We start from the raw sequence: 20,601 nt of genomic DNA, 5'->3' as shown, positions 1-20,601 counted from the left end.
ATAATGAGGACTGAATTTTCATTTGAAAGTGTTCATGATTTTGTCTTTTCCTTTATTCTTCAGCTTCTTGATTCAGTAATAAGCCATATATATGGTATATATTACATATGCACTTATACCTTCCACTAACTCATTATCTTACTTTCTTTGTTAAAATATACTGCCTAAGTTTTCATATTGCTTAGGTATAAATTTTCTATTCTTTTGAATAGTGATCTGTAAATAGTTTACATTTAATTCTGTAATTTCCATATTGTTCTAATTTTTTTCTGTATTTGTCTTCATTTGCATCAACACTCCCCTCCATTTATTTGGAAGATGGAAGAGATTATGAGAATTACTGATAATTCCAAGCTACTCCAGCTCTTGCGTTGTATATGGTACACACGCGCGCACACACACACACACACACACGAGCTTCCTTGGAAGGCACAGAGCTTATCATCTCAGGAGTGCAAGGAAGTTTAAAACATGATTTGGGGCCACAGCAATAAATGGAATACCTGTGGAATAAACTATAGTGTGGTTATTCATGGTCAAGTGTTCCTGAAGGCTCATTCAGTTCCGAACTCTATTTAAGACCTGGGTTAACGCTGTAGGCTTTATGAGTTAAGGGAGGGCAGATAGCTTTATTTTGGATTGTTAGGTATTTGAAGAACCCCTTGAGAAAGGTCTTGTGAGACAAATAGCAATTCAATATACAGTACCTTATAGATACTGGTATTTTATGGAAACCATTTTGTCATGATTAGGCCCCTGTGAATTACTCCTCATCCCCACAGATATCTGAAAGTTGAGGTTCATGTCTCCATTGAAAAGGTATGTTTTTGAGGTAGGGTTCAATGCCTCATTTGTTGGGTAATTTTAGCCTGGAAGAGTCTGTTAATGCTAAATTTATAATAAAGAGCTACTTGTACAAGTGCACGGAGGTTAGTCTGTCTTTTGGCAGTAAACGCACTGCTGGGAAAATTATTCTTCTACCAGGAAACTACCTTAAGGGAAAATAATTTTCTTAGAATTATGAAATTTTATGGTTGATGGAAACTTTAGAAATTGGCTCATTCATGCTGTTTACACAGAGGGGGAAATTTTGGTACAGAAGATTTGGAGAGTTCATGAAAATCACAAAACTCGTTAGTATCAGAGCTAATACTGGACCTCTGGACCCCTGACATCTAATTCAATGTTCTTTCCACTGTACTATGCTGATTTTGGGTAGTGCTACCAAGTGGGATTAGTATGCACTCATACCAGACGTGGCTCACCATGTTGGCACTTGACAGCCCTCAAAGTGGTCTACATTCTTGGAACCGTATCCATTAATCATGTTCTTTTTCTTTTTAATTTTTTTTATTATTTTATTTTTGGCTGTGTTGGGCCTTTGTTGCTGCGCATGGGCTTTCTCTAGTTGTGGCGAAGCACGGGCTTCTCATTGCAGTGGCTTCTCTTGTTGTGGAGCACAGGCTCTAGGCACGTGGGTTTCAGTAGCTGCAGCACTTGGGCTCTGTAGTTGTGGCATGTGGGCCCTAGAGCATGAGGGCTTCAGTAGTTGTGGCTCACAGGGTCTAGAGCACAGGCTCAGTAGTTGTGGCACACGGGCTTAGTTGCTCTGCAGCATGTGGGGTCTTCCAGGGCCAGGGATTAAACCCATGTCCCCTGCATTGGCAGGCGGATTCTTAACCATTGCGCCACCAGGAAAGTCCCTCATTAATCATGTTCTTGGTGCCACCACAATATCCAAGAGCTACAGAACTTCTAAAGTCTTACTCTCAATTTCTTTTATCTCATCACAGCTTAGTAACACAATGTTCCCTGAGTCAACACGTTTGTGTTGACCACCACATGTTAACTAGCACTGCTCTGTGGAGCTGAAGGTCATGGATTTAATTCAACCACACTTACTTCTTCCTTTTTGGAGTAGAAGGTTGTTCTTGGCTTGAACTGCCTGAGGTACTGGAAGAGAAATCTAGCAGGCATGGAATTTGAACCATTGAACAGCAGAACTTTTTCTAAGAAAATGATCACTTGGGGGACTTGCTCAAGTTGAAGGTATAGGGAACATTCTAAATTTCTTTGACACCCTCCTATTATTTTTGCTCCAGTCTAATAATGGTAAACATAATGGGACAGAGAATAGCACCCTTCTGCTTTTATTTAAAGTTCTCTTTCATCATTTAGAAAGTTTGCTGTTGTGGGGATCCATTGTATTCTACATTTGAAATTATAGACTGTTTGACAAGCTGGGGAGCTTAGATAAATAGGAAGACCCAGAATGTGGCTAAGGAATAACCTTTTTAACAGTTAAAAATATCTGTAGATGGCTTAGGATATGGTGAGTTTTCTACTACTGGAAACGTACAAGAAGAATTTCATGGATGGATGAGTTTCACTTAAGGATCCTTCAACCCACAGGTTCTACTCACTAGACCAACCTTTTCATATTACTTATGCAGGTCCTGACTTCAAGGACAGTTAAGTGCCACCCAGGGGTCATATTGGTTAGTGAAAGAACCAATACAGAGTCATGGCCTCTTTCCTCCTTATTCTTGAGTTCCATCCACTGTCAAACCATGTTCTGTAATGTTTATTTTTTGTTTGGTCAAAAAGTACTATTCTAAGAGTAGTTAAATTAGATTTATTTCTTTTTAATAGACTATTTTTAAGACAGATTTTAATAATTCTTAAAAATAGAAGCATACTTCATGGGACATTATCATAAATATTAAAAGACTTAGCAAACCATTTGAATGACAGTGTGGATGTTTCTGCACTTGTAAATCTTCTATAGTCTCAGCCTGCTAAATTGCTCTAAATGATATATATTTAAAAAGAAGAAACAGTGATTGCAACTTATTTCACTGAATATGTCAAACGTGAATTAGAATATTTGTAAAGTACTCTGAGCTTCTTATCAAAAGTCACAAAAACTGAAAAGTCCTCATTTATTAAATCTGAAATCATCCAGGTTTTTTTTTTTTTAATCCTAGAGGAGAGTCAAGGTTAAATGCATTTACTTTGTCTGGTTAAACCTGATTATGTGGCTATTCTGATGCTGATGAAATGTTGGCAAAGAATAAGCATTCTTTTCATCTAAAATCTGTTATAAGGGAGTATTACTGTATCACCATCTGATGACTGTTGTTTATTTCTCTTTTTTCTCCCATAATGCATGCAAGTTAAACACTCAATGGGAAATAATTTACAACAGGTCTCTGTGCAGTTAAAAACTATTTATTGAAAATAGTAATAATAACCAGCATGTGCAGTGTTTACTGTGTGCCCAAAACTATTCTAAGCACTTTGCATGTATTAATCTATTTAATCTTCACAGTGTTCATATGAGAAAGATACCATTATTATTTCTCCTTTACAGATGAAGAAACAGAATGCCACATAAAGAAATGATGAAGCCAGGATTTGATCCCAGCAATCTGGCTCCAGGGTTTATGTTCTTAACTAATAGGGAATCAACTGTTTGTTTTAATACACAGAACATCAAACTTATGACTCGGCTAATGTTTTAACATCACTGACACATTTTCTTAAGAAATAATTTCAGTAAATAGCTGTGGCATCTTTTCTATTATAACTAGAGCTGCTGAAAATCTTGTAGTCATGACACAATGCATGGAAACAATTTATATGAATTTAGACAGCTTATATTTGTTTAGACAAAAAAATTAGACAGTGTTTTAGGAAGTGCAACAGTTGGAACCTGGAAGGAAATGTAGATATTGTTTATATTTTTCCTTATTTTGTATTTCATATAGTTCCATTGTTTTCAGTTTCAGGGTTTCTGCTATAACAGGAAAAGTATGTGTAAATTCTGGAGTGTAATACAATCTTAAGACTGATAGAACCTGCATTTTATAGACATATCCCTCTAATATTTCATTTTTACTGAAATAAACATTATTTAACACATTATTTCTTCAACCAGGTTATAGGGCTTCTACAGTAAAGATGTATAATCCTATTATTCAGTAGAATGAACAACTGTGCAATTCTACTTCAGACCAACATGCTTAAAGATTTTATATAGATACCTGTTTATATGTTTATTTTTACATATATCCATACCCCACACATATACACTGAAGATAGATTATTGATATTTGATTTTTGTTATCTTGTCAAAAATGATCATATAAATATGGTAAATATATGCTTATTGAACAAATAAAACATCAAATATAATTACATTTTAAAATCTGATCTCCAATTTACTTTACATAAATGCCGATTTTAAAAAAAAACACAACACCTTAAAAATCAGTCAAAGACATGGAAATCAGCCATGTAGAAATCCAAACTTGTAAAGCAGATATATCAGAGGTGAATAGTTGCCTTAAAAGCAACCATTTCCTCTAACACAAGATTAGATCTATCATTTCATGAAATAATAAATTCTCATGGACATTTAGGTTCTTTCCATGTCCTGGCTATTGTAAATAGTGTCCATGAGAATTTATTATTTCATGAAATGATAGATCTGATCTTGTGTTAGAGGAAATGGTTGCTTTTAAGGCAACTATTCACCTCTGATATATCTGCTTTATAAGTTTGGATTTCTACATGCCAGGACATGGAAATAACCTAAGTGTCCATTGACAGATGAATGGATAAAGATGTGGCACATATATACAATAAAATATTACTCAGCCATAAAAATAAATGAAATTGAGTTATCTGTAGTGAGGTGGATGGACCTAGAGTCTGTCATACAGAGTCAAGTAATTCAGAAAGAGAAAAATAAATACTGTATGCTAACACATATATATGGAACCTAAAAAAAAAAAAAAAGGCTCTGAAGAACCTAAGGGCAGGACAGGAACAAAGACACAGACATAGAGAATGGACTTGAGGACTTGGGGAGAGGGGAGGGTAAGCTGGGACGAAGTGAGAGAGTGACATTGACATATATACACTACCAAATGTAAAATAGCTAGTGGGAAGCAGCCACATAGCATAGGGAGATCAACTCTGTGCTTTGTGACCACCTAGAGGGGTGGGATAAGGAGGGTGGGAGGGAGATGAAAGAGGGAGGGGATATGGGGATATATGTATATGTATAAATGATTCACCTTGTTACACAGCAGAAACTAACACACCATTGTAAAGCAATTATACTCCAATAAAGATGTTAAAAAAAATTCTCATGGATTTAAAAAAATATGATTTAATTTTTAAAAATCACTTTGAAGGAAGACTCTCAGATGAAAGCATTTATACTATATTGAGGGGCCTGTGTCTTTCAAATGTATATAATATGATCATTGCAGCTGATTTTGCTCTTATCTTGAATTGATAGAAAGTTATGACATTTGCAGAATTTCCTAGGCTATAAATTCATGTGTTCCCTTTTAAAAAAATTCCCTCAGTGGGATTTAAACACTTTTGCTAAAACATTTTTCATGTTTTTATCCTGTCTAAAGATTGGTCCATTACAGGCAATATAACAGGCTTTGAAAAAGGTTAACTTTAATTGACCTCATGGATTTCTCCCTAAACAAATACATTTTTAAACTATAGGGACTTAACATTTTGGACACTGAAGGTAAAATTAGCTAGATCTTTCAAACATCAGCTAATAGCTCTTATGTGAAGCGTGCCTTCCTATACAGAGAAGTTTGTGAAATGTCTTTCATTTTGTGCTTCACTATATGACTATTTTTGTCTGAAACTTGTCTCCCCATCATGGCTTATTGCTTCACATCCACTGGTGCAGTGCTCAGTAACTTTCTTGAAATGTCTTTTGGGTTAATGATAGCACCTAACCACTCTCTGGAAGGAGGTTATAAAGGTTAGAGAGTCCATTCCCACAGCTGGTCCAAAGTCCCCAGACCATGAAAGCCAGTAATGATAAGTCTGTTACGATTTTTTTAAACCTATTTTATTCAAGTCATTTTAGACTGAATCATGATCTAATCTGTGTAATCCTCTGACTTGGGTCTGAGAGGATAGTGATTTTTTACAGGACAAGCTTCTACTGAGAAGCATTTCTTACATGAGTATTTTCTACCATTCTGGCTCACAGGGACTTCTGATGTTCACACCACTTCCTGTCTGCACAAGGCATGCTACTTAACCACATGTTGCATTGTGTTTAACAGGTCTGTGTGCATCTTGTTTCTTTATTGCTATTCAGGTCTTCAAGCCTTGAAAAAGTTTATATCTCCCCCTTCCTATCTCTTACAGTGACAACCTCAAAAACTGGTCAAATTGGAGATCCTGGAAAAAATATAAATTAAACTGAACTGAGTTGAACTGCCTTATTCTGCTTCTCAGCTGAATTCTGAGGGCAGCCTCACCATCTGTTGCTTATCTACCATCTGGAAGTGGTTCTTCTGCTAATTCCTATATGTGCTCAGCAAAGCTTCCAAGGACTGAGGTCTTTGTCTGACTTGGCCTCTGAAAGTCTTTGAGATTTGGGGCACTGGCACTCTCTCTGGACTTTTCTGTCCAGTAGCAGAAGGCACACCTCCCAGGATCAGTAAGGAAGCTGAACAAAGACCAAACTAGAGTTTTTTGTTTTTTCTTAATTCAGAAAGTTCAAAAAAGTAGGACTAATAGCTAAGAGTAAGGGTTGGATGTTAATGGTGATGATGTTTTTGGTGAGAATTATAATAATATTTAACATTTTTCCCTTTTTTATTTAACATTTTTATTGTTGCAATTTGCCATATAGTATTATAAACACACTACCTCTATTAAGTTATTTATTTCTTAAAATAATATTTTGAGCTAGATATTATCCTCAATTTACAGACAGGAGAATTGAGGTACAAAGGGTTTAAATAACTTACCAAGGTCTACATAGCTAATAAGTAGTAGTGTCAGAATTTGAACCCAGGTTCTAGAACAAAACTTTACTGTAAGTTTTAATTTATATCACAGCATTTTATTATAGTCATAACTCCTGAGAAGACTGGCTGGTATCCCTAATCTCTGAACAATGAACCAAAACCATTATTTCACTTGGATGATGGTTTGCAAGAGACATTGAGAAATCTCTTTTTTCGGGCCTCAAATGGTTCTTAAGCTTTTACATGATAATCCTTTCTTCAGCTGGGAAAAAAAAATGAGTTGATAAACTATCACTGTGAAATCAAAGTTTGGGCTATTCCATTTATCCATAAGTGTAATTAATAGAATTACAAAGAGAAAAAACAATTTTTGCACATGTCCTACTTTTTATGAGACGTGGAGAAAATCAGTGTCTTAGTGCTCCATATTAAAAGCAAAAGTTGTAGTTGGATGCCGTTGCTGTCAATGTTCTTGGGTATAAAAGAGGAAATGGCCTTAGGAAATCTGTCCCTAAGTTGTGTCCACAGAACTTGACTGTGACCTGACTATTCTTTGTATCTCTTAAGATGCTGAGGGTGGTCTCAGACAGTGCGGAGGGCAGGAAAAGCCTTTATCATTTAAGATTTTGAAACAATTGAAAGGACCAAGCAATTCAGCAGCAGAGAGATGAAAAACCAATATAATTAATATCATATTATTAATTAGTATTATCCTGAGTAGAAAATCAAAGGTAGTTTGTTAAAAATTCTCTTAAATGAAGTCTCTTGAAGTTCTGAATTATTGGTATACTGATTTATAAAAATATTCTATTTAAAATTATTAGCCAAGGACAAATAAATGGTCCCCTGATATTTGGAGGATCTCCTAAAATATCTTCAACAGTCCTTGGACAGTTGATGAAACACTCTGCCTCTCTTTAACTTTGACCCAGTAATTGGTCTACTGGTGAATGACACCCTTTCACCAAATAGACGTTATCATCCATAGGGTGCAGATGACCTTGAGGAAGTGTAATGTTTAATAAGCATCATTGACTAAGTACCCTTGGCCACAAAACTTAAAATTGTTCTTTTCTTCATGGGCATCAGCCAGGATCTTGAGGTGTCCATCTGTAAAACTTTGTGAATGTATGTGTAATTGAATTTACGATTTAATCTCAGTTCTTTGCGTAAATACAGTCCCTGGTGATCACTGTGTTGTTCTACATACAAATGACTCAATGAAGGAAAACTGTTTCAGCTTCCCTTGTCTCAGACATGTAGTACCTTGACCCAGCAGTTGCTTAATAAATGTCAGTTTATTCCCTCAGCCTTGCCTGAATTCAGATGATGGATAGTGAAACCTCAACTGAGCTATTTAAAAAACAACAACAACTTTTTTTATGTTGAAAATCAAATATCCAAATCTGAAATCTAAGGTCTTGTTCTCTGCAAGAATGACGAAGTCTAGAAAAAAAAAGTCAATGGCTTTGGATGGAAATTTTAGTGAGCAACTTCTGGTCACACTTTTCAAGCAGAGCTTTCACTAAAAACATCCCTCAATTGTGACCAAGAGACCACATATGAGGAGTTAGTGTATTTTGTTTGTTTATGGATTTTGGTAACTTCCATAGTCCTTTCCTCCTTGCGAATGCCTATTCTTCAGCTGTAAAACAACTTAGAGTCATCTTGAAAGCAAAGAGACAGGTTCACCATTTGGATGTGCCAAAGGGATATTTTTGGGGTACTGGGGGGACAAAAGCACTTTAGTTACACTGTGTGATGGAAAAGTGTTTCTTATTAGAAGTTCCCTTGTGATTGAATGCAGCTGGGACCCATGTGAGCAAGGCTTATGCCCCAATAGTAGATCAGAATGTGCTAGGTTAGACCAGGCAAAGGCAGCTTTCCTTATTGATTCAACAGCGTAAGAGAGGATACTGTCTTTGATTAAGAGAGAAAGGGAGGGAGGGAAGCCTCAATGGCAGTGATACATTAATGTAGAGCCAGGTCAAAACTGAGTCCTTGTGACCTTAACTGCTGTCACTCAGTGACAGGGTAGAACTACCCTGAGAGCTAAAAGGCTGGAACATTTCTTTCCCTTGCAGAATAATCCAGCTTAAAAATGCTGAGTGTGTATCCCTCTGAAGCTTTCTGACAGCTTGCCTCCCTCAAGGGGAAAATTAAATCGGATTTAGTCCTTGTTCTCTTTTTGCAAATAAATTCCTTCTTGTTGCTAGGCTACAAGATAACTTTTAAATCGAGGAACATAGGACAGTGTCTCTTCCTCTGTGGATCTCTATGTATCGTTCCTGCTATGGTCTGAATGTGTCCCCCCAGATTCATATGTTGAAATCCTGATCCTCAAAAATGATGGTATGAAGAGATGAGGCATTGGGGAGGTGTTTAAGTCATGAGAATGGAGCCCTTATGAATGGGATTAGTGCCCTTATAAAAGAAGGTCCTGTGAGACCCATGCCCCTTCCACCATGTGAGGACACAGCATAAAATCTGCGACCTAGAAGAGAGTCCTCATTCAACCATGATCTTGACTTCCAGCCTCCAGAACTGTCAGAAATAAATTTCTGTTATTTATAAAGTACCCAGTCTGTGGTGTTTCGTTATAGCAGCCTGAACAAAGATACCTCCTCACCTCCCTTCTTTCCTCCTTCTCTCTTTTTCTCCTCTGATAGAACCCATCTCTCTTAGATTTCAGTAGTGTATTTGTTCATTTATTAAAAACATGTTTTCTGAGTGCCTACTATCTCTGCTATGTACCTACTATGTGCCAGGTACTGTTTTAGGTTCTGAGGATATAATGACAGACAAAAGAGACCAATTGTCTGCCCTCAAGGAGGGTAGAACTTCTAGAACTCCCTGAAGTTTGTCTGAACACTGACTCTTTCATCAGTAGCTTTATAAATTTGTGGCAAGTAATTTAACTGAGCTATACCTCATTTTCCTCATCATACAATGGGGATAATCTTAGCTCTTAACTCAGTTGGCTTTGATAAGGATAAAATGAAATACTGTATGTAAAGCATTTAGGAACAGAGTGTGCAGTTATGAGCTAGTACAGTTGCGAGATTAGCATAGAATTATTTCAGGGAAATGCAATATCCAAGTACACCCAAGTCACTCTAGGGTCCTGCCAGGAAATGTGGGAACCAGCACTCTTTATATTCAAAGGTATGTGAACAGAGACAAATCAAAATGAGATTAAAGGATACTTTGTGAATACATTGATTGTTTTCACAGTGGCGAAGTCAGATCTATGGCTTTTTCAAAGGGTAGCCTCTCCCTCTTTTATATTTATAATGTGCATCTTAGTAGTAGTAGAATCTTCTCTACCTCTACTCGCCCATTTCCCAATACTTTAAAACTTTTTGATACTGGTGAAAGAGGTAAATCATTTCAGATATTTTCAGACATACTCAGTTCTCTTTGGCAGTGTCTCTCTGTCCTATATGCCTTGCAGGTAATTTTCCTAGTTTTTGACAAGTGTTGTGATGAATTACTAGCTGTGGGTAATGTGTTTCTTTACAGTACTGATTTTAGGAAAATTCAAGCTTTCAGAAAGTTGGAAAGCCATACATTTAATGTAATTTGTCCTGAAAACAACACTTGTCCAAAGAAGAAAGAATCACCACACTTTATACCTTCATTAAATCAATGTCATATTTCTTAAAATTAAAAAAAGTTTAAAAATCATCCTTTTTTAACATAGAGGAAAAGAAAAATCCTAATTTTTTACATTACTCTTTTTTATAAACCTCTGGGTATAGTTTACTCCTAAAACAAGTAAGTTTTTATTTGTTTATTTATTATTATTTTAATGTTAAACTGCATTTACTGCATAAGTAATATATATTTTGGTGAAATAATACTGTTATACAGAGAAGTGTTCCCTTTTTTTTTTACCCTTAGTTTTTTGTCTCTAAATAAATACTCTTCACAAGTCAAAGTAGTCCTCTCAAACCTTGGGTGACAACTTCATTTTCAGTAATCTGGATGTGAAACGTTGACAAAGGTGTTTTTAGAGTTTATTTTGGTTACAGTTGCTGTTTTCCTTTTTTTCACATGCACAAGTACCTCTTACAAGAAGGTTCTAGCCTGGCTGTGTCATAAACCAAGTGTGTGATTTTGAGCAAATAATTTAGCTTCTGTGGGTTTTGTTCTCTTCATGAGTAAGGTGAAGGGCTGAACTTTCTGATCTCTAAGGTTTTTTGTCATCTCTAAAGGTCCCTGGATCTATTAAAATCCATTTCCCCCCCATGGGAGATATAGTATCTGAGATTTGATAATAAAAGTACTGCAGCTTATTCCGTAAGCAAGGTGGAAATCAGTTTCATTACTCTGGGTAAGTAATTAAAAAGACTTGAACAACAAAATGCACTTGACACTAAAACCATATTGATTCTAACTTAACTCTCCTTTGGTACCTCGGGAGACACTCCAGGCTATTGGAAGGCTTCAGGCTACTCTGGGAGCACTGTCCCCATTGGTGCAAATGCAATATTAGACTGGAGTCCCCTGGGATACTTTTGGTTTTAATTTTCCAAATAAATACCAGTATCAACACATTTACTTATCATCTGCTCCTGCCTCATCCAGTACAGAACAGGAAGAACAAAACAAAGATATTCAAGCATTCTGATTGTCATAATTTCAGGTTAAGTAATCTTTACTTTTGTGGCTTCTATACATGAGTGATTAATTAATGGGTATAAAGACAAGAAAAGATATTGAAGATACTGACCTGTGGATCTGAGTGTACTCAATTGGGGATAGAGGGAATGATACCTAGATGGGCACTGAAGAAATTGTTTTATGTGACAGCTGAGGGTACCTAGGTCCCTTGCAATCAGATTTTGCCATTAGACATTTTATTTTATAAAAAAGTTGCCTAACATTTTTTTGGTTTTTTTTGGACAGACTCTCATTCCACAACCTCCTCCCCTCAGTATGAGATAACCGCTGAGAATATATTGTCAGTTCCTTACCTTGAAGAAGGTCATTGTAGATCCATCTCTGACTGCCCCATATTCTATCTTGGTTTGTTTTGCCAGGTCATCTGCTGAATCAATGGGGGATTCCATTCGCTCTACTGTCAAGAAGGCAGCCAGATTGGCAGTGTAGGATGAAATGATGATTAGTGTGAAAAACCACCATATCCCTCCAACTATTCTTGTTGATAGAGCTTTGGGCATCAACTCTGATCCTGTGATGGTATCGCCAGAGTAAGAGAGTTAAACAGTTAGGAGAGAAGGGAAGACCCGTGATTTGACACTAACCTAGAGAGATAATGCATTTTTGTGACACAAAACTATAAATCTATCAAGGTTTTACTCTCTTGCGTGTAGGTGAATAGATGCATTTTTTTAGAAAATGAAGCAAAATCTAAGTGATCTTTTATCATTTATCAATGCTGCTGTTTAAAATGTGATTTATTGACATTTGAAGGCATTAAATGATTTTAACCCTAAGTTATTCTATGTTTAAAATTTATAGATAGTTTAGTTGCTTAGATTTGAATTTGTTTGCTTGTTTCTGCTGAAAAGTCAATCCCAGACTTCTGGACTTTTCTTACTGTCTGATATGCATCTTATTGTTTGAAATAAAATGTTCTAGGTTGTACAACTGTGAAAGCTTTGAAATGCTAACTTACTTTTATTTAATCTTAAAGAATGAGAGAGACTTTCAAAAGATTAACATATCATGTCATTATCACATGTACTTTAATAAAACACTGGAGTTTCACAAATCAAATGAAATTGGATGCAGCCATATTTGACAGTAGATGAATCATTTTTTATTGCTTTATGTTACTTTTGAAGTCAAAATTATTTTTTTAAAGTAGATTCTTATTTAACTGAAAATAATATATTCACTGAAAAGGCAAATTTTGTCCTCAAATAAAGTACTATTTTTTAATTATACTTCAAAGACTGGCTGTTTTGCAGGTGGAAAGGGGCCTTTTCTGCTAAGAACATACATTTTAGATGTTATCAGATGATTCCTGATTATTTGCAAAAAGGTAATATAGAGGCATTTAATGTATTTACCAAAAAAACCTTTCTCTCTTAAAGAAAGGGTACATGTGTGAAGTTTACCTACACAAAGGACAAACATCTGTGAAAACTCTCTAGCTCAAAACTTTTGATCAAACTTATGGAAGGCCATAAATCCAACAGTAGAATCAAAAGGGACAGAAGGGTATATGCAGCACTTACCCCAATTTGATCAATTCATGGATGGATTTTTGGTTAATCTGCTTGCTTGAAATTCACCATTGGTTCTGTACTTAGCATTTCCTCCATGAAGTCGGAGGAATGTTAGAGTTTATGGGACCAGTTAAAAAGTGAAAGGGAAAAACCCTAAGTTAAAAAATCCAAAGTATGAAGTTCAGCAGGTGAATTACCTGGTTTAAAGGAGTCTTTCACTTTTCTGATTGGGTGTTTTGAAGTTTTGTAGTTAATGGCTTAAGATAGAAAGGGACATTGGAGTTTACGAATCTACAAATACATGAGTTTATGCTCAAGTTTAATCTATAAACAGATACAAATATTGCTCATGAAATCAAAGCCAGCTCATGGTAAACAGATAAAGGTCGGCAGAGTTTCTTGGCCTTGAATTAGATGTATTCTTCTAAAGCTATTAGGTATCTTTGTGCTTTATTTTCTTTTAATGAGGTTAATGGCTTCACTGTGGTTTTTATTTCCTTCTTTTGTTTGTTTGTTTGAATTTGGGTGTGTAATAATACTCAGATTTATAACAGTTTTCATTAAATTGCCTCTAAGAATTTAGTAGAATAGTTTGTTGCTCTCTTGTTTTAATCTTTCAGTTTAATGGGATTTATATGTCTGTGGGTGTATGTGTGTGTTTAATGCCCAAGTTTGTTTCATATCTTTGTACTTCATTGATCTAGCAGCCTTGTGGTAGTGTGATATTATTTTAGATTTTTCGTTGGCTATCATTAAAATACAATTTATTTCATAAAATAGCCGTGGGAAATAGGTAATATAGTTAGTAGATATATTTTCTTAGCTTATAGGTATAGATTTTCTGCTGTAAATTTATCCTTATTTTATTTGGCTGCATTTGTGAAAAGATCAGATTTTAATTTATTATTTGTATAATTATGTATTATATGGCAGTAAAACTGGACAGACGGATAACCAGCTGTTGACATGTAATGATAAATTCACATCTATCACACTTTAAACTAATACATATTTATACTTTTGGATGAAGTGGTCTTGGAACTTAAAAATAATTTGTAGAAACCTACTCAGGTTACATTTCAAATGCTTGGTAGACGGTATGAATTATATTTCTCAACATTTCATCTTTTTAAAAAATTTCACACAATTTTGCGACTTTCATGACTCTCAACATTAATTTACATACTTAGAAATGACTTCGCTCAAGTAGAGATGATTTTTCTAAGTTCAGAATTCTAGAGTATGAAGTTATGAAAGTAATAAAAGTAGAATAAAACATCGTTAGAAAATATTTGGGATGAGAGACAATACTTGCTGAAGTCTCTTTACTGCCTTTTATGGCAGACATGACAGCCAATCCTGATCCAGACTTTGCTCACGCTCTGTAGAAAAGAGAAAGCCTGATCATCACATTAAAAAAGAAATTAAACAAAATGATTTCCAAGTGAGTACAGTGATAAGCTTCTGCTAACAAGAGCACAACAGTCAATACATAAGTTAGCTACCTGGTCCAATGCCACATGCTAAGGACAAATGCACTAACAGTCACCAGTACTGCAAATTTTTACATTTCAATATATGTTTCACCTGACAAATATTTAAAACTTCTTGAAAAACAAGCAGAGTCTGGTTGGGGTTGACTGTCACGTACCCAAGGTAGTGGTAACTAGCAGACACTGCATCCCACGGTTTGCTGTGGATGATGGGAAACTCCAAACAGGTAGAATATAAAAGAGAAATTTTAGGGGCGGGAACACTCATATGACAGAAGGCAGTCACAGTCATACGTACATGCACAGACTTGCCGTGTGCTCTATGAAACCCAAGTCTATATTTTTCTATTCTAATGGCACAGGAAGGCAAGCTATAGGGAAAGAGGGGAGTCTCTCACTCTTTGAAAGTAATTGTTCACAAGATAAATGCCTTAAAAAGTAAATGCAGTGGTAAAGCAGTATATGTCATCTAATGAGTTTTCCTGCAGGATTTATAGTTCTGTGCTATGCTCTAAACTCATGCAAGTGATTTCTAGTAAATCAGGTGCTGTGTCTACACCTATTTGGCAGTGCCTGAATAAACTACACTTAATTGCATGATGAGAGGTTTTACTCACTCTCTTCAATTATTTTGTATTTCCACACTAGAAACCCTTGCTCTCTCTCCCTGGAATTTTTAGAGACAGACTATATACATTTCGAGTAGATGATAACAACTCCCTCATGAAAAGCCTTAGGGTTCACACCTAAGTAACAAACATCTTTAATATATATCCTAGTTGAAATTTCCTTTGCCAATTTATTTTGCAACTTGTTGTCAAATGAGCAGATATTCCAAACACAACAGCATCTGTGACTTATGATTTTCTTAAATAAATGCACTTATCTTGAGAATGGTTTTCTATACCATACGTCTGGAATCAAAGCTGAGGAATATCCACAAAAGAGTTGGATTTCTTCCAAAGGTTAAAACAACTCACTCCTCCCTCCCCACCAAAATCAAAATCTTCCAAATCATAGAAAATGTATAAAATATATTACATTCTTATGGTTTGAATTTCATTTCCCCCAACTTCTCCAGTTTACTGTTGCTATGGTTACCAACTGATGGAGATCGTAAAAGGTTACTGGGAAGCTAAGATGAATCCCTGTAGGGTCTGTCAGAGTGGTAATTAGTTGACAGTTTTAGGTACTGTGAGCTATTGGAAGAATGTAAGTCAACCTAATTTTCAAAGGATTCAAACTTTAATCCTTTTCAACCTCTAACTTGTGAAGTTAGGAAAAGACTGATATCTCCATCTATGCCAATTTGTAAACAGCTTCTAAGATAATTTATCCCTTCCTTCTCTCTAGGAAAATTTGTGTTCATTGCTTGATAGTAAGTCTTATTTTAGATATATAGCAAAGGAGTTTCATTTCTGTCATATTTTTTTTTTATTTTTAGAACTGTCTAGGAAGCCGGGTTCTATCTTTTTGATTCCTGAGATAGTTTTTAGCCTACCGTCTATCTTCTTGGTGGAATTTACCAGCATGAAAACCTGTCAGCAGACTGTGGGATGTGTGTGACAAAGATGCGCAACCTTGTACCTTGTTGCATGAGAGCTCCAACTCCAAACCAGAAACTGTTTAGTAAAGTAAAATTGTTTTCCACCACGTCTGAGTCAGGATTGCATGGGTGGGGGTTATACCACTCGTAGGGTGTAAACCTGTGGTAGTTAACAGAAACAGTCTGTAAACATGAGATAAATATATGTGGCACCAGTGAAAACCCACTGAACAATGCAGAACAGCCAACAGCTAATGATGGACGCATCAAACCAAACAGTAGGCCATATTCATAAACTTACAGCTTTGGTGGGCAAAGTGCAAAGGAGACTTTAGACATTATATTTATCAGACTTCTGTGTTGTAGTCAAAGCCCATTGGTTGTCTGGAACTGTACTCCACAGATCTATGTCTACTAAATTGTTCTGAGTTTTCACTCATTTCCATTTTACTGAACAACTAGATGGACTGTTAAAGAGAGGTTCACTCATCCCGAGTATTTACCCCACAAAGTAGCAATGACAGTGACACACACACTGTTGCATACCAGCTACAGTATCAAGATACTGTGTTGCTAGGTGCTGTGGAAGGCACAAAAACAGAGGGGTGACTGGACTTCAAGAGGTATCTATGGATAGAAGTTTAAAGGAGTCTGTGTGGTCTAGTGATTTCATAATGAATCAAAGGAGCTGCAAGTTTGAAACAATTAATAAACAAAAAGAATGTCTAGATTGGGATGTATTAATGCTTTTATGATTGTATATGGAGATAAAAATCACAATCCTTAAATGAAGAGATAAAGTTCAAACTTAGAAGTATCCTGGCCCAGGCACAGGGGTTCATTAGTGTTAAGGACACAGCATGTCTCAATGGAGAGTTTTAGATTCAGACACTCTAGGTTCATTTTGAATTGTTTCTAGAACTATGAATTGTGGTCACCTGATCACCAACCCTCGTTAGTTAGGAAGTCAACCTTGAATAAGTAACTTAAGCTCACTGGCTTCAGTTTCCTTATTTTTAAAAAAGAGGGAATCCAGATATCTCTAAGGTGTGTTAAAATAAAAATTTGAGGAACTGAAGAGTTTTGGTTCTTCCTCTGTTTTCTAAACATCTGTCTGATCTCTACAGCCCAAGGAGCTCCCTGCTCTGTGGTTATATTTTAGGACTATCTTTCCAAGGGGCACTTATTTTTCCAAAAAGACATTAGCAGGTGCTCTGTAAAGTGATCTGGAAATGATTAAATGCAGTAGTCCTTAGCACTGGAAGCTTTGCCGTTTGCCATTGGGTCTTTTAATGCAAGCAGGAGTAATGTTAAAACACCATAAAGCCAATGAGAACATATGGAATGCTCTCCAGCCATAAGGTTTCAGCAGTAAACAATAGCAGGTTGCTGACACTTGGGGAGTTAGTATTAAAGTGAATACATTATCTAAAGCGAAAAGCAGGGCACACTGTGAATCATGCACAAGGAACTGGGCAGACAGTTCCTTAATGAAAAACCATTCTCTAAACCCCCAGACACCTTCTGAAAAGTATACAGCATCTCCTCATCAAGTCTTAGGGAGACTGGGATAACAGCCTTGTAGTTTATCCCCCAGTAATGGCATCTGAATCATGACTGCACCTTCTCCACAGCTGCAGGGCACACAGTGCAGGTTCCTGTGAAGCTTATGAATATAGCTTTAATTGACAATGCCATGCCAATACATTTTAATTACTGTTTCAACAATATAATTAAGTTTTGAATTTATACTCTCTTATAACCATAGTAGTTTGCTGAGCTGAAGAACTGAATACCAATATTAATGAACCTACTAATTGAAGCAGTACACAGAGTAAAGATGCCGTTACTTAAACAATATCATTGTCACTTGTACAATAATTAAAAAATATTAAGTGCAATAAATTAGGCAGATTATGCATTCAAAGGAAGGAGTTTTTCTAAACAGATCATAAAACCTGGCAACCACCAGCCCCCTGATATTCTGGCATTTCTCCCCTGTATATGCTCTGATGAATGAGATCACCACTTTTCTCTTTGGAATGCTGCATCTAACTTGGTCTTTTTTCAGTATTTCATACTTTGCAGTTCTAAGTGAACAATTAATCTAATTTTCTATGGCAAAAAAGAAAACTGTCTAAACAGCAATGTGATTCTGCCTGCTCTGCAGAGATATTTTAGATCCTTTCTCTCTGAGATTCTGAGTGACTTGGGGAGTATGTGGACTGAGGAATATTAAATAGTGATTTGATGCTGTGTTGTAAGACACTGACTTTTCGTAATGCAATAGACCTACCTGTTGCCTACCGGATGTAGATATTTCAGCTTGAAATTCCTAATGCCTGCTTAAAGATAGCTAGTGTGACAGTAATGTCAGCACCAGGAAGTCTGGGAGAAAGATTAATACATGACCCACACCAATGATATTCTGAAGCTGCTATCTTCAACTGATACTGATTTTTAGTGAAATGTCAGAGAAAGGGACAAATATGCTTAGAATTTATGTTAAAATTTGCACATAGAAGAGTAGCATTATATTGAAATACAGAGGTTAATTTAGGTTTCATGTTTATATATGCCAGGCTTTTACTTGAATGGAAGATATAAAATGCTGGTCATACTGAAGATTTCTAATTAAGAGATTCTTTTTATGGCTGAGAATAGATATTAGGGTGTATCAAGAAGAGGGAGATCTATTCATCTTTTAATGGAGGAAGCTCTATTCGATCTTGTAGCGTAACTGTTGGGTTGGTATTATAACTGTAGAGTTATAGTCAAAGGTTTTCTTGATTTTTCTTTGGCAGAAGCCAACTTAAAAAATGTTCATTTTAAGAAGATGAGCATAAATTATAAGATGTAATCAGACATTATATTTGGATATTTGGTCTATCTAAATTTTGTGTTCATGATGGTTATAATTCCTTGGGATTAAATACTTTACAAAAAGTAATTTAAAAAATGTCAACCACAAAACAAAAACACTGACATGCACATTTGTAACAAGTCATAGTAACTAAAAAAATTATATGGCTTTCCTTAGTTTGTCTAACTTTATAAATTCAATTCATTTCAGCAAATGGTTTGTAAGTCTCTGTCTAGTGAGAGCATTAGCCTAAATGCAGTGATGGGCTTTATTTTTCCCCTTTAAAAAGACAAGAAAGGATATATTTCAAAAAGCAAATTCAAAAGCCTCTCTAGAGCTAAAGATGATTAGGAAGTTAGCTGTTTTTCATTTCTATTTCACTAACTTTGAATGCAAACCACTAAGGTGGTAACAGAAAGTCATTTTACATATTAGCTTATGGATGCAGAGTGACCAAGTTCAAGCTATGATGGTGGGAAGTAAAAGTGAATTGGCACATTTATTTGATCAGGATTTTGTCTTTAGGAATCACCTCCAAAATATATTTAGTGGCTTTATGACGTAGAGGCAGGAATGGATTCAAAGGTGTGGAGAAGCTGAATGTAGCTGAGAGTACAATCCCCATGATAGTGCACTTGTACACTGCAGGGAGTTATTTTTTATATTTTTATATTTTCTATGTTTTACCACCATGCTGTTTGCAAGTTTGCATTTGATGCATGACATCTCCACTTCCCCAAGACCCAGAGTGAGAGGAAAGACAGTGAGAAGGGAGTGACAAGGAGAATAAGCTAAATAAAGAAGAGCTGGTTTATAAATGATACTTGGTGAGTAGGAATGTTGAGTGGATAGTATTGACTAGGGGAGAAAGGAGGTTGCTTTCTTAACTGAAACAGAATGAATTTAGAAAAGGTAGGGCTCTGGTTCATCAGGAGGTTATAGAGGAACAGACAAAATGAGGAGGGGAAAACTACTGAATGCTACATTATTTTGACATATTCTGGTGGTAAAAATAAGGCCATTTAAAGGCACACTTGGTGTCAAATGTAAAAGAGAACTTTCAACCTGTATGCTTGTGAGAATTTCTGGTTGCTGTTGACATGTTTTTTTCTTTCACTGATTTTGGTCAAGTCAGTGTGATAAATGATGTAATTACTTGCTCATCAACATTGTCTTGCCTATTCTACTCATTAGCATCACTGTTTAGACAAAGCAGTGAGCTGGGGAATATGGAAACTCACTTCTCTGTTGCCCTCTGCTGCTTGGATTGCTCTACTAGCCCTAGAATCACCCAGCAGGTGTGGGCCCCAAATAGAGGAATGGAACAACAAGCCAACACAAGATTTCTAATTTATTGTTAGAGAGTACATCACTTTAGGGTGGTCATTTATTCAATGGCCATTCTAGGGCATTATTCATTTCACTTATGAGCCAGTAATGAGAAATGCCCTTCCAAAGGTGAGTTATTCATCTTTGAAAATTTGATACTCAAAGCACTATCATCTTTAATTATTTAGAGCATGGTTATTCAAACTTGATGCTATTGACATTTTGGGGTAATTCTTTGTTGTAGGGGGAGGGCTGTCCTGCACACTGTAGGATGTTTAGCTACATCCCTGGACTCTACCTACTATATAATAGTAGCAACCTCCACCCTCAGTTGTAACAATCAAAAGCTATTTACAGACATTGC

At 36.0% G+C, this 20,601-nt stretch overlaps 1 protein-coding gene across 11 annotated transcripts in view; it reads right to left on the bottom strand.

The window, feature by feature from the left end:
* The window catches only part of GRIK1 (glutamate ionotropic receptor kainate type subunit 1), a 419,139-nt gene that overhangs the window by 23,801 nt on the left and 374,737 nt on the right, over nucleotides 1-20,601 (bottom strand). For all 11 annotated transcript variants that reach the window (XM_060297863.1, XM_060297866.1, XM_060297865.1 and 8 more), the window contains 2 exons: nucleotides 16,087-16,205; nucleotides 11,786-12,003 (listed from right to left, as the gene is read on the bottom strand). In XM_060297863.1, the coding sequence (XP_060153846.1) occupies nucleotides 11,786-12,003; nucleotides 16,087-16,205 (337 nt within the window). The remainder of the gene's footprint in view (nucleotides 1-11,785; nucleotides 12,004-16,086; nucleotides 16,206-20,601) is intronic.

This window comes from Globicephala melas, chromosome 4 (genome assembly GCF_963455315.2).
Source record: "Globicephala melas chromosome 4, mGloMel1.2, whole genome shotgun sequence".
NCBI classification, from domain to species: domain Eukaryota; kingdom Metazoa; phylum Chordata; class Mammalia; order Artiodactyla; family Delphinidae; genus Globicephala; species Globicephala melas.
The sequence above is the reverse complement of the archived record's forward strand: the minus strand, read 5'-3'. Positions and strand labels throughout refer to the sequence as shown.